Source organism: Bombus impatiens, unplaced genomic scaffold (genome assembly GCF_000188095.3).
Source record: "Bombus impatiens unplaced genomic scaffold, BIMP_2.2 scf_0406, whole genome shotgun sequence".
In the NCBI taxonomy this organism is placed as follows: Eukaryota; Metazoa; Arthropoda; class Insecta; order Hymenoptera; family Apidae; genus Bombus; species Bombus impatiens.
This window is the reverse complement of record NT_176825.1, coordinates 254,747-268,851: the sequence shown is the minus strand read 5'-3', so window position 1 is coordinate 268,851 and position 14,105 is coordinate 254,747. Positions and strand designations below refer to the sequence as shown.

The following is a 14,105-nucleotide window of genomic DNA, read 5'->3' as shown; positions in this document are numbered from 1 at the left end:
GACGCTGACGCGCCGGACGCGGGATTTTCCCTTCCGGGACGACACGACACACTGCCACACGGGGGTGAGAAAGAGAGAACCACGGGGATCGATACGAGCAGCGGGAAAGTTGCCGAGAGGAAGGAATCGAGTCGTGGACCGGGTCAAAGAGGAATTGCAAATTCGAACCAAGTTTCACGCTGTTCCGCAGACTAAAACGGAAATTTTTGGTGCACGTCGATTAAGAGGGTGAATCGATGTCGCAGATACGCGCGCAGGAAATACATGGGATATTTGAAGAAGAGGAAGAATTCGAGGAGCTCTGGAAAGTTGACGGGTGATAAATGCTTTTGAATGAGAGCAGGAATTTGTTCTTCTGGCTCGTGATTATGTCACAGATCGGATGAGAAATTTTCGTCGAGTATCGATAAAGAAGGTGATTCGATGTATATGTAGATACTCGTGCGGGGAACGTATGGAATATTTAAGGAACGAGACGAATTATAAACTGGAAAGTTGATGGTGAATGAAACTTGGTTCTGGTTCCTGACTCGTGGTTATGTCAGACGAGTGGAGATTCCTGGAAACACAATGATAGACCGTAAACATCGTACAGGATAGGCTTGATTCCCTGTCAATAATTTCTGTGTTCTAATTATTGTCTTGATCGACGAATCAGAGAGTAATCTCGAGCAATCTATTTTATTTATCAACAAGATGGTGAGCTGTGATTGTTCTTCGCGAGAATCGAGGTTGGACGTCTGTCAATGATGTCAGTGTTCTGTTGACCTCGCGTTCCATAGATGTACGATTCTGTTCTATAGCTGCAACCGTGGTTACATATATATCCACGATTCTATTCTATAGTTACAGCTGTGACTAGATATTCACGTAAATTAACAATGAGGTTCTATATCGGTCGAACGATCGACGGTGAACTCTGATTATCCGTTCTGTCAATAATGATTTTCATTTCGTTGAATCACGACCGAATGCTTTGCTTTGCACAGAGTCGATCGATTATCTAACCGTGACCACTTCTCACGTAAATTGGACCTCGATAATCGATGCGAAACCAGTGCAACCAATCCCATCGATCTTCGGCTTGCGAGCACATGACTATCCAGAGAAAGAGAAAGAAGAGGACAGTGAATTATCAGCGTTTTTCGAACAAATTTCTATTCGAAATTAATCAACGACACGAGTGTTTCGATTCTATTGATTATGAAATAAACTTCACGAGACACTTCTCTTTTTTAGACTCTTATTAATAAGAAAGAGGTGATTTATAACTAAGAACCGCGATATCCATGAATGATACCAGTGTTCTAATCTTGTGGTCAGCCACTGGTCGAAGGCGATATAACAGAGGATTCTTTGTTTAGAACTGTTCTTCTACTTTTCGCTCAATTGCCCGCCTTCGAGGAGAAATCAGCCAATACGTCCGCTATTCTGATCGTTTTCTCCGTAAATAGAAAAAAGGAAACTATAAAAGGCAGTAATAAAAGAAAAAAGAATCGTCCTTGAAAAATGGACACGATAGATCGATCAGACGATAAAAAACGCTTGGTGATAAACGCAGAGCTTATTACCCGTTCAGTTTTCTACCAGCCGCAGGGTTTTTCTATTCAGCTTTTGTCGTAGTTTTATCGTCAATTTAGAGAGTTTTTTGAGCACGAGAGGTTGGCATACCGTCACCGCGTGATCGATAATCGCAGCTTCATTTCGAAAACATCCTTGGACGGGCTCGTTCAAGGACCACGTTCGAATGATCGAACCACTCGAAGGAGAATACGTAGGATCGATATTATTCTCGGCCACGTGACGTGATATGTAATCTACCGTCAAAAATAGAAAAAAAATACGAAATCACATAATCCCTAAATACTCAGGGATTTGCGTTAGGTTTCGATAAAATCGTCCACATGTTTTAGAAATACCTATTAATGCAAAAGTATCCATCCAAGAAGCGTTGAAAGCTGGCTATGTTGATTCCTGGCCTCCTCGAGTACGGGTTGTAGAATGTCAGAGGCTCGTTTTCACAACGCGCATGTCCAGTGCCTTGACTACCAACGGGACGCCTATACCTTGGCCGACGTTGCGAGCCACTAGGGTTTCAAGGGGGTTGAGCAAGGATAGAAGAGGGAAAGGAAGGAGAGAAAGAGAGAAGCAGAAGCGACGAGTATCAAAGTTGCTCGTCGTGGTGTTCGCAATAAAGTAACCGTGATAAAAAGCGAGGCCTGTCACTCGCGGCTGGACGGTGTAGCGTGGAAGACGTGGAGAGAGCGTAGAGAGCCATTGAAGTGGCTAAAGTTTACCCGGAAAAGTTGAAGTGGTCAGAGAAGAAAAAAAAAAGGAAAGAAAGGGAGTAAGAGGAAGACGAGCTAATTGGTTCGACAACTCCGTTCAAGTTCAACAATTAATCATTGGCTGTGCTGTTACTCTTCGTCTGAGCTTAAAAAATAGCGACTAGTAAATCAATCGTGAAAGACATCCCAAGAACAACATAGAGATTCAAAGAAGATACAGAAGTAAACAGAGAGAAAGATATTTTTGCTACGTCCTTTCTAGCGTTCGAGACGTACACACGTGGTCGTCGATTTCAACGTCCATTTAAACAGACTGACTTCTCAGCCTCCAATTTTCAAAGAGGATTTATTCAAGCGAATAAATCGAGGATATAACAAAAGGAAGATTCTTAAATCCGAATCACCGTCCCACTGTACGTTTCTATCCTTCATTTTGCTACTCTTCACGTACGTAGACGTGACGCTTTGCTCAACATGTCGTTCCGTAATATCTTGCGGAAGTGCATTAACAAGACGCGCCAGATAATTGGCCACGCGCTGAAGAGGTGAACCGTTGAACTCCTGTGCACGATGTCGAGCTGCAGCAAGAGCACGTGATCGCTGGTACAGTCAGGAACAGGTGGAAGTTGGTGAACAACGCGGTTTATTAAAGGTCTGACGTGGGAGGATGACGAAGTACGGATTGGCCAGGCTGGCACTTTGGAGGCCGAGACGTTCGGTTACCTCGCAGCCAACGAGCCAGCAGGAAAACAACCCTCTGATGTATGCCGAGAGCAGTTTGTTGTATGTTGTTTGAGAGCGAACACTGTTGTCGCGCAATCGCTGCTGGCTTCCGTGGCTGGATGAATCAGGCCGTGTGCTTTTGATGTCTCACCGATCAGATGTCCAGTTGTACCAGTTGGTCTTTTTTAATAAAGCCATCCAAGACCATTTATTTTTTTCGTTGTCGCTTGATTCCGCTTGCACATGTCACTGCCAGAGCTGAACGAAATCTAGGAGGAATTTTGCAACAATAATTTTAAGAAAATTATTTGCTATTTAGAAGATTCTTAGAACGATTGACAGATTGCAATACTTTGGTGATTGGACAATTTTTGGGCTGTCTGATTATTCGAAATTTTTTGATACTTGAAAGAAATTGAAATTATTTTTTGATTTGATTTGCTTTGATTCGAAAAATTGTGGTTTCAGTAGAATGCTTTCTTTAGGTATGATATTCCGTTGATATTGTTATTTGAAAAATTGGTAAATTGATTTACTACGTACATTGGCACCCTTTTTGTTTCAATGTTCCCATTATGTAAAGACAGAATTTTGCTTACTTAATTCATTAAGACACCTATGAATGATGCAGATTTTTCAGTACGTGTATTAAATAATATTAAACGTATTATTTATTAGTAATTAAGTAATCCACAGTTATTTACCAATTGTCTATTTTATTAATATTATTTTAATTTCAATTTTCCAGAAAATTATGTTATTAATTGAAATTTCATGAATTCTATCCAGTCTCTAGATCGAACTAACTTCGATTGAGAAAGATTTAACCTGAGCAATCCCTTATTAATCATTCTACTAAGTAGCTTACAGAACCAATAAGTATCCACAAAATTTTAACACAAGAAACAAATTAACTTTCTCTCACCAAACGCGAAGAAGGGAAAATTCATTTTGTTCAGCTCTGCCACTCTTCGATCCCTAAATTTCATCCCCCTTCCACAGCGTACGTACGCGTACACGTAAATGCGCTTTGTTTGTCGCTTTCAATGTGTCTGCAACGTTTTGAGGAACACCAGGGGAGCTGTATAACGATCGCTATGACGAGGGCACGCTGTATAAAACGATCACACGCATGTAGCGATTGATATTTACATAAACGACACATACGAAACCACGTGGCTGAAATTGGCCATCCGATCAAGGGATGAACCTTGGTATTTTGAAGAAACGAAAGAAGGGACGCGAAATGTCTCGGCGTTAAATAGCGCGAGAGGCAGCGTGGATCGAGCGCTTTTTCACCGGCGAAATCTGTTGATAAAGTCGCGTAATTTGTCACGACAGCGATTGATGAGCACGCTTTATTCAGCGCAGCACGTGCGTTCCCGATCGTTGAAACACGCTCGAATCGATTACAGCACTGCCGGACGTTCATTTTCTCCCGCCTGATGGATATCGTTGCCGGTAAACACGATTTTTGTCGCACGATACTCGCTCTCTCTTTTTGTTACCAGGTTTGTTTGCTTTGGGAAGCAAGAGGTTTTGTTACTCGTAGAGGGTGAAAAGTGGGCGATGTTATACGCTAGAGGATTGTAGGGTGGTTGAGAAACGCAATTTATTGGGTTTAGGTTAGGTTCGGATATTATACGATATTACACGCTAGAGGAATATAGGGTGTTTCAGAAGCTCGATTTATTGGGTTTCGCGCTGAACTGGTTGCAAGTGAGTTTGATATTTACGAAAAATGTGATGTTAGTTTCGTAGTTACGCAAAGTGTGTTATATTCGTGAATTATTCGATACTTGAAATTTCTTATTTTTTATTTCTAAGAAATAAAGATAACAGAAGGTAATTGTTGGTGCCTCAGAAATTGCAGACTTACGACGATGAAACTATTTATAAAGCGAAGATATTTCTATAAAATATCCGAGACTTTTTTAATTCGCAATATCTTATTTTTAAGTTTGAAGAAGTAAAAGTAACGCGAGGTAATTCTTGGCGTCTAGAAAATTAAAACTTAATGGAAATGGAATTTTCTTGTCTATTTGTAAAACATTTTTATGAAATATTTTGAATTTATTAAGACCTAGCAGTGGTATTTAATCCTTAGTAGATATTATGGGCCGTAGATGACTACAATCATTTGACTTATGTTTAAATTAGATTACTTGAGTTTAGGATATTTAATCCACCACTAGTATCATTACGTCACAAGTATTTACCTAACACACGATAATTGGACACGACAATAGGTTAGACTATATAATTTTATGTCTTTAATATTGTATACAATTTTTAATGTCTTTAAAATTTAATCACTTAAAACTTACCTAAATTATTGTAATCCCATAAATGCAGAAACATCCGCAGTTTAATTAATAATTACCGATACCGGAGCTAATTAAATGTTAATTTGAATATTACCGACAGCTTTTATCACGTAAAGTACAGAATGCAAGATAAAAATACCCTATGTAAAATTAAATAAGTATCTTAAAAGAAACTCTCGTGGTTCGATGATACTAAATAAAAATGGTAAACTATTTTACAGATTTTTATTTCTTTTACAGATTATTATACATACAAATTTCGAATTTTTATTTTCTCTCATTTAAATTTCAAAATTAAGTCTAAATCTTATCTAAATTTTCGATTCCCATAAATATTCGTTCTGCGACTTATATTACAATTTTTAGGACGATTTTAACAACAGATGTGTAGTATGTTAAAAAACAGCAGGTGTATTGTTTTGAGCCTATACCGCGAACTATGGAAAATTGTGCGTCGTTTGGTAGCGCAAATAATCTATAAAATCAGTTGTTATCGTAAAGCGAATCCATATGTGGCATAATTAGGCTATAGGCGATGACCTCGGTCATCGAAGGACGTTTCATCATTTAACGTTTCATGAGTCACTTTTTTTATTTCTATGTTTCGTATAAATCCTGGGATGTAACGTGCGCATAACGATACTTTTAGGATAAGTATGGTGGATAAATGTAGTTGAGACTTTCTTTTTAATTTGTAACAGTTTGAGCAACTTTTCTCTTCGTGTGTCTTCAGTTGTTTGCAAGTATAAAGATACGGGAATTGTTCATTTTTTTCTACTATTCGAGGTATCCAATTTACTATTAAAATGTTACGTGTAGAATTATAAAAATTTCTGCATTGTCAATCTCTTTGTACTGTACGTATTTCGTGGAATTTATATTTATACAATTTATTATTAGTTTAAGACAGTTCCTAAGGAAAAATTTGATTGAAAAATTCTGAGAAAAAGTTCTGAACTTGACATTATTAGAGTTGAACAATTCTGAAAAAGGTTTTATACTAAACATAATAAGAATCTAAATATTGTGTACTTCTTAAGAAACTCTTTAGATTTAATTTTATTATTTAGTTCAATAGACGGTATTATAAGCATTTCTAAAAAAAAAGTGATAATAAACATTTTTAAGTGAATAAACCACAATTGAAAAATCCATTTCAACGAATCACAAAAGAAAAGGAAATTTTCCGCAGAGTGGAATTCTTGGGAAACAATTCCTGGAAAAATTCGTACATGTAATTGTATTATTTAATTAAATGCATCGTACTAAAAGTTCTAAAAACATCACAGTAGCCATTCTAAAGCAGAAATATCACATTCAGACACCCAAAAAGCTGGGAAAGAAGAAAACCTCTTTCAACCACGAAAGAAAAGCTATTTTTCTTCTCAGTCACCGCGCAAAAAGTGAGGAGAATATTTCACAGAGTTTCAATTGTTTCTACAAAAATTCGTCATTGTATCACCTCGTTATTTAATTAAACATGTCGCATTAGAAATTCTAAAGACATGGCAATATCAATTCTAAACTAAAAATGTCAGTCGATTTAAAAATCTTAGAAAGAAATTTCACTTTCCATAGAGAAAAAGAAACCTCACTAACCAAGTACAAATGAAATTTTCATGTAAAGAAAAGGACATTTTTCTTCTCGTCTATCAAACAGAAAAGCAAACTATTCCACTCGATCAAAATCCATCGTTTCTAATATAAATTCACAAACCAAAAGGTACATACAGTACGTACAGTAGTATCAAATTTCCACGAGATCGTCGATGCTATTCGATCACGTAAAATGAGAAAATATTGAAAAATCGACGAAGAGGAAACCAGTGAGATAAAACGAATGACAACTGGGCGCGAGAGTAAGAAGCCAGGTGGCCAGCTGATGCGAATCGATAAATGTTTATACATTTCACGCCATGCTATAGGCATTCGGCCGATGGTGCTGGTGTATTTCCGTGGATGGTACATGATTAATCGAGTAACTGACCTTTGCGGCTATATTAGCACAATGTACAGCTGTAGCCATCGGAGCCCCGAAGGTACATAGACGGAAATAAAAATGCTCCGCTGGATTTACGCTCCCTCATTCTTTGTGAACCAGTGTCGTGAACGTTGTCGATCATTTTACGATCGTTTATTAGCCATTGACAGGTCGTAAACGCCAGTGGATCGAGAAATCGTAAAAGATAGTCGCTACCTCAAGCAAAATAAATCGAATGGTCTAATAGAGAACAGTGTGTACCTATAGAATTCGGGGCAGATCGTTAAATTAAAGCTATCCACTGGCTGCATTTCCTTCGTTTTAAAGAAGGCAATGTGTATATTGGAGAATTGTAGGAATTTGCGTTGTCTTTGAAAAAGAGATGAACAATAGAACAGCTTTAATATTATATAAAATTATAATCAATCGACTGTTTTAATTTATCTGTTTTAATCAATACAAAATGTGGAGAGGCTGTGTAAAAGCGATTTTATTAAAAGAACAATAAATTAAATTATCGTTTATAAATAATCGTTTATTATAAAATAAAAAATTCATTAGAATAAGAGATACTTTATAGAAGCCCATTTTACACAATACGAAACATCTTGAGACATTCACTCTTTGCTTTCTAGAATAGCTACATCTGTACATTCTTTCTTCATTTTAAACTCTCCTTCATCCACTTCAGACAAACTACGCAGACGTACTCAGGATGTATTCATCCACGTCTAGTCGAAACCTGGGATGGCCATGCAATATTCTTTTATTCTAATCTCAAGCATTCTTGCTTCTTCCATGTATCTCTAATACTCGAAACTCAATTACTGGCAATGAACATTCATATAAAATGGCACGCGAAAGTATTTGAACATTTATCGTAGAAAACATACGTGGATATATTATGTGTGTTATACAAAATTTTTTGAATGTGATTATGTCGGTAAAATTCTAGACAAATCTGAAAATGTACATAGAAATTACAAGGCAATGCGAACATTGGATTAAGCTTATCAAGAACTAATCAATAGACTGCGGATTTTTATACAAATTCATATTTTTAGGAACATAATTAAAAAAAGAAGACGGTTTTCTATTCAATAGAAATTGGTTTTACTTACTAAATGTTATAGAAAGTATCACTCACTAAATGTTATAGCACTATACTTTAAATATTTTATACATTTTTTAATACCATGCGCATTCTACATAATTTTGCACTTTCTAATTTCCCATAAATTTATAAAAATAATACAGTCTACTAATCAATATACACAAACGCTGTCGCTCAAAACTTTGGAATCTTTTCTAAGATTCATGGTTTGTGAAAAATACGAGCCAAAGTAATATAGCGCAAATACTTTAATAAATTAGTAAATTCTGGTTCTCACATTGCTGTTGCAAATTTGATCTTATTAGCCTTAAATGATCAGTTTACGGAACATTTGCGCAAGCATAACCTATGTAACAGATGTTTATAGGAGTATACAAGAATTTCTAGGAACAAAGTGGATAAAAGATAATTTTCCCTTGCGTTAGAAAATGCTGCAGAAATTAACGCTCGGGGATGTAATACCTCTGCATAGTAAAGGAGGGAAACTCGATTTTCAAACTTTTTATCTCCGCGTTGTTTTCGCACTTAGTAGCTCGTGTATGTTAAAAGTTTCAGCTTAAACATGATGAAAAGCGCGAGACAATGCTATACAAATACGAAGATAGTTTGTATAATAAAGATACGTTTGAAAATATCGTGAAAATAAGTATAGGAATTTAATAAAAATATTGCAACAACAATATGTTACATTAATCCACGCTATGGTATTCTATGAAATATTATAATATATTATTCGTTTTAGTAATTCATGATCTTCTATATAAGTATAATTCAATGAATAATAATTCAGTTCATATTTTACTATACTCATATCATGTTTTAATAATCTAATTCAAGTCACAGGTAATTTATAATTGATAATTAATTTAATTTAATTTCTCTACACTAAAAACTCACAGACAATTTAAATGGCATACTGCAATGAAATATTTACACTTGATAAGTTTTACTATCTTAATAACTATTTAAAATATCTTCCATTCTGTTGAGTACACAACTATATTAAATTTTTGTACGAAATTAAATTTCCTTTATTATAGAGAAATAAAAATTACTGTTACATACTCTCCATTAGCTAATACAATGAACAATAAATATAAGTAGAAAGAGCCGTTAATAATGTTAGTCTTTAATTTAAAAAATATATAATATATAAATAAAATTTTGCAAAATATACAATCTAACAAGATCATAATATGAAGAAAGTATTATTCTATATTTTCAATTTATATTTTCATATAGAATCCCCGCCTACCTCATTGATTCGCTAGTTACAAGACACCCTACATATAATTTAAAGTTCTGAAGTCTTTCTAATCTGAGGATTATTTTGCTTATGACATATCCTGCAAAAGGCATGATTTCCAACTGGAATTGATTCGGTGAAAAATACAGGAAAAGTTTCTCGAACTGTGATTCATATGTAGAAGAAGACAAGTTCATTCGTTATTACTCGATAAGTGTTGAAAACTCGTACGTACTTTCAGCAGCATTATAGTAAGTGGAAATATACGTTCTTGCTTGGTTTGTTCCATTATTGAAAGATTTCCCACTCGTCTTATACGCCTCGTAATATTTGTGAAATTGAAAAAGATGGCTGTAAATGTCATGGAATATCGTCGTTGACTAAATCATTCATCGGAATATAGAATTCTGTAGCATTGAAATAATCGCATAAACTGCGTTACGTAAATTGCTGTTATCTTTGATAATTTTGCTAATGAACGTGTTAGACATATATAATTAATGACATTATCTAACTAGTGACATTACATTACATTACATTATTAAATTTGGTTTGTACTAATCTAATACAATAGATATTTGATTTTATCTCCTTTTTCTATTGGTACTAAATGTTACTCACAATTACACATTTATTAAATTACAATATGCTAAATTTTTAATTTGATCCACAATAATCAATTTTATTTATGGTTGTAATGATTCTCCTAATATTCAAGTATTTTAAGCGTTTGCTAAATCTACGTAGTTGTTATAATTTGAAATTTACTTTGCTTCCATAGAAGCTTAACTAATAAGTTTTCTGGCGTATCAAAATTTTTCATCCTTTTAGTTTGAGTTCAACGAACCAGTTGGGACCACGCAGCAATTCCAAACTTTTAGTTGACAATGCACCTTAGTCTGACTAAATCCTCAACTAAAAACTAAAATACTGTATCGCACACAAAACTAAAACCTAAAGTCCAGTATTATGTACAAAAATACTATACGACACAAAATTTATTGTACACAACAACGAAACAACTGCACCTAAATATTCCCTGTTAATTTTTTCACAAACGAATTTTTTCTCTCGAGTTTGAAAAAAGTTACCTTTCATTAATTATTAATTAAATTAAATACATTTACCGTATAGTTAATTAGGCTGCGAATTTTTGTACATTTATAGGAAACACAAAATGTGGCGAAAATACACATAATGCATATGTTTCCAAAGTACAATATTCGTTAAAATAATAAAACAGGTGAAACAAACTTTCGCTTCGATTCCACTTGTATTTTAGATTGCATATCATTTACGTTACATTCCCTCAACTGTATTCATGCAAGTATGATTTTGTAATTTCATACATTTATGAATGCGGCTAAAGAAATATAAGAAATGGCACATGTTCGATCGATTAAGTATCATAATAAATGCATTACCTTGGGTATTTTCTATATTTTTCAATACTATGTGTATTCTATACATCTCTTGCATATTTAAATTCCCTATAGACATCCACCTTCTTCTTACAATGTTACATATACGTGAAAGGATTAACTTAATATATAATGTAAACAAATATATAATAATAATTAATAATAATATATAAACAAAACATATCGTGAAATTGAAATATCGAGAGTAAGTATGAAATTTATTCATCGTATTTGTTCATCGAAATGGGTATAATTTATTATCATTGAACATCTTACATGTACGTAACACGGTTTTCTGATGTCCTGCATCCGTCTGTCGGTCTCTCTGTTCGACTTTGTCCTTTTTCCTGGTTTATGTGTCGCAGGTTCGCGACCGTGGTATGCTTTCGTCCGTATTGATCTGGTTTTACCCCGCATTCCACATCCCCACGCAACCCTCTGCACCTTCTCTCCCCTCTGGGTACGTGTATGCATATCTGTACAACAACCCCCTCCTATTCCTTCTGTATTTTAATAATTTTTAACAGTTCGAGGGAACTCGAACGGAAATCTTTCCAAACAGCCGAAACTTCTCACAGAGTGATGGATTAAGAGTTGACATTTTCGAAATTCGAGACTGGATTCTTTTCGTATGTTATTGGTGAACAGAGTTTTATTTTTGACAAGAGAACTATTCTTTTGTTGTTGGAAGTATATAATTCAATTTTCTTCCTCCTTTTTTCGAAGTTGCCAGTGTTTGCGTGATCTTAGGTTGACTTTGATCTTCAAGTTTTAGTTATGACGTTAAAGTACTACTGTATGATTATTATTATTATTATCATTATCTATTAAAGTAGATACGATTATATTTATGTTATTCCAATTTTGGAAAGTGCAACGCGTTTTACTAGACAAAATTTCTACGCTCATTGGGAATAAAGTAGGTTACAAGATAAGCATAAAATAGTAGTAATTTAGTTAGGAAATACCAATCATTCCGATAATAATAATTTAATAATAATCTAGCAAACTAAATGGACAAATTACAATTTAATCTAATTAATGCTGTATAGAATTTATTAATAATAACTAAAGATCGAAATAATTTCATCCTATGATAATTTAATTGTTAAACAATAACCCAAATCCAGTAATGTAATTAAGCGGAAATAATCCGATCTAATGATCTTATCAATCTAATAATCTACTTTCTAAAAAGCATCGGACATTCTCATATATAAAAATTGTCGTTTTAGTTAAATTACCATCGACACTCTCTACGCTCTCTAGAGTCCCAAGAATCCAAAGTTCGCGTGAAATTACTCCTATGCCAATCTAAAACACTCACCGCGTACTTCAACGATTCTGCGATTACGCAAAGGTATTTTAATCAAGTTAAGCGACTAATTTGCAAAATGTAACATAGACGTATAAATCGTCAAGGGCGTGACTTGCCGTTTAACGCGTCACGGAAAGGGATCCATCGCTCTCTTTCTTCACTCACAGTGCTGTACAACCATGACTGGCTAGATTTTGCTAATCCATTGGCAAACGTTTACGCTGTTCGCTATAGATCGCACTGTAAATATTGCTCGTGTACTCGTACGTTTAGTCCTGTGAACGAAAATGCGGATAAAACGCGTTTCCCCCGTACTTTCTTGTTTCTGTTCGTTCCAGCCACTGCTTATCCTATATCGATGCTCGTATCATTGCTGAGAAACGTTGGATAAGGCGATTATTAACGTTTATATAGCGAATAAAGTGGAAGTATGAAGAGCTTTATGATATTGATCACTTGAAAGGCAATTTCCCAAAAATATTATTTTTAGTCGAGATACACAGTGGCAGCCAGAAATTTCTTACTATGGCAAGGTATTGTTATATTTTTCACTGTCACATGTATTTCACTTGATAGCGTGTAGGATGGCTAAAATGTCATGTGTATAATGATAGAATATTTTATAATTAAATATTCTTATAAATTATATAGGTAATATGATATGAAAATACTATTATCATAATAAAGTACAATGATAAAATATAGAAATAAATAAGATAGACGTTTGTAGCATTAATTTTTAATAAATAGAGAAATTTAATAAATAGAGAATTAATTAAGATAATAAAGATCGGATTAATTTTTCAATGAGAATTTTGTAATATTGTTATATTTTATCTAGAAATTAAAAATTTTAAAGTCATAACATCGGTATTTTATCTTCAAAGAGGTTGAAAGATGCTGGATCTTTGCTACAATTATAAAGTCGATTCTGCGCAATTTTGTTTCTGGAATTGCAGTAAGAAGGAATTGGTGCATGCTAAGATAGGATTTTGTCGATCGCGACAGAAAGTTTGAAAGTTGATATGGAGTTGGTGAAGTTCCTTCGATAGAACAGACGACGAAGAATAGTCTCTGTTTAAAGACAATTTGTACACAGTATTCCTCTCAAACAGTTGCTCGCTTCGATGCATGCGCTTTTCTCCAGAGTGTAACAAAGCTGTTACAGATAAAATAAGGATCGATAAATATAACATGTGATACCTCTGTTAGAAAATCTGGTTGTATTTTACAGAATTATGGTCTTCACAAGTATATATATGTGCACGTATAAAAGTAGCTCCGACTCAGAGCTCGTGCTGTTATATTTATAATTACGTGTGACGTTTTTGAAGAATCCATTCTAGTCATCGAAACAACTAAAATTTATCTTAAAAAATTATCTCTTATATATTGAAAATAGTTACTTAAGAATATATCAGTATCTCGAACAAAACATAAGTAAAAATACTCATCTTCTCTTAAAGTCAAAAATGTTGCGGGGTGATTATGGTTGTAGTAAAAGCAATAACTGTGTCAATTTATCAATGGATCGAAATGGTTCCACTAGTCCTTTTAATATTAAATGACTCTCCTTTTGTATTTATATGTATATCGCTCGTTGTTTAAGATATGCCAAATAACCCCGCTAAATGTGATATTTATAATCATAAAAAAAAAAAAAAAAAAAAAAAAAAAGGAAAAAAAA

The 14,105-nt window shown here is 34.4% G+C and overlaps 1 protein-coding gene across 9 annotated transcripts in view; it reads left to right on the top strand.

Moving 5' to 3' along the window:
• LOC100749002 (potassium/sodium hyperpolarization-activated cyclic nucleotide-gated channel 3) overlaps window positions 1-14,105 on the top strand; it is a 213,576-nt gene that overhangs the window by 49,403 nt on the left and 150,068 nt on the right. The window contains exon 1 of one of the 9 annotated variants that reach the window (XM_033321194.1): window positions 9-3,050. The exons of the other annotated variants lie outside the window; for them this stretch is intronic. Coding sequence (XP_033177085.1) covers window positions 2,956-3,050 — 95 coding nt within the window. The 5' untranslated portion in view covers window positions 9-2,955. Of the gene's footprint in view, window positions 1-8; window positions 3,051-14,105 lie in introns of those variants that run through there. 9 annotated transcript variants of the gene reach the window in all.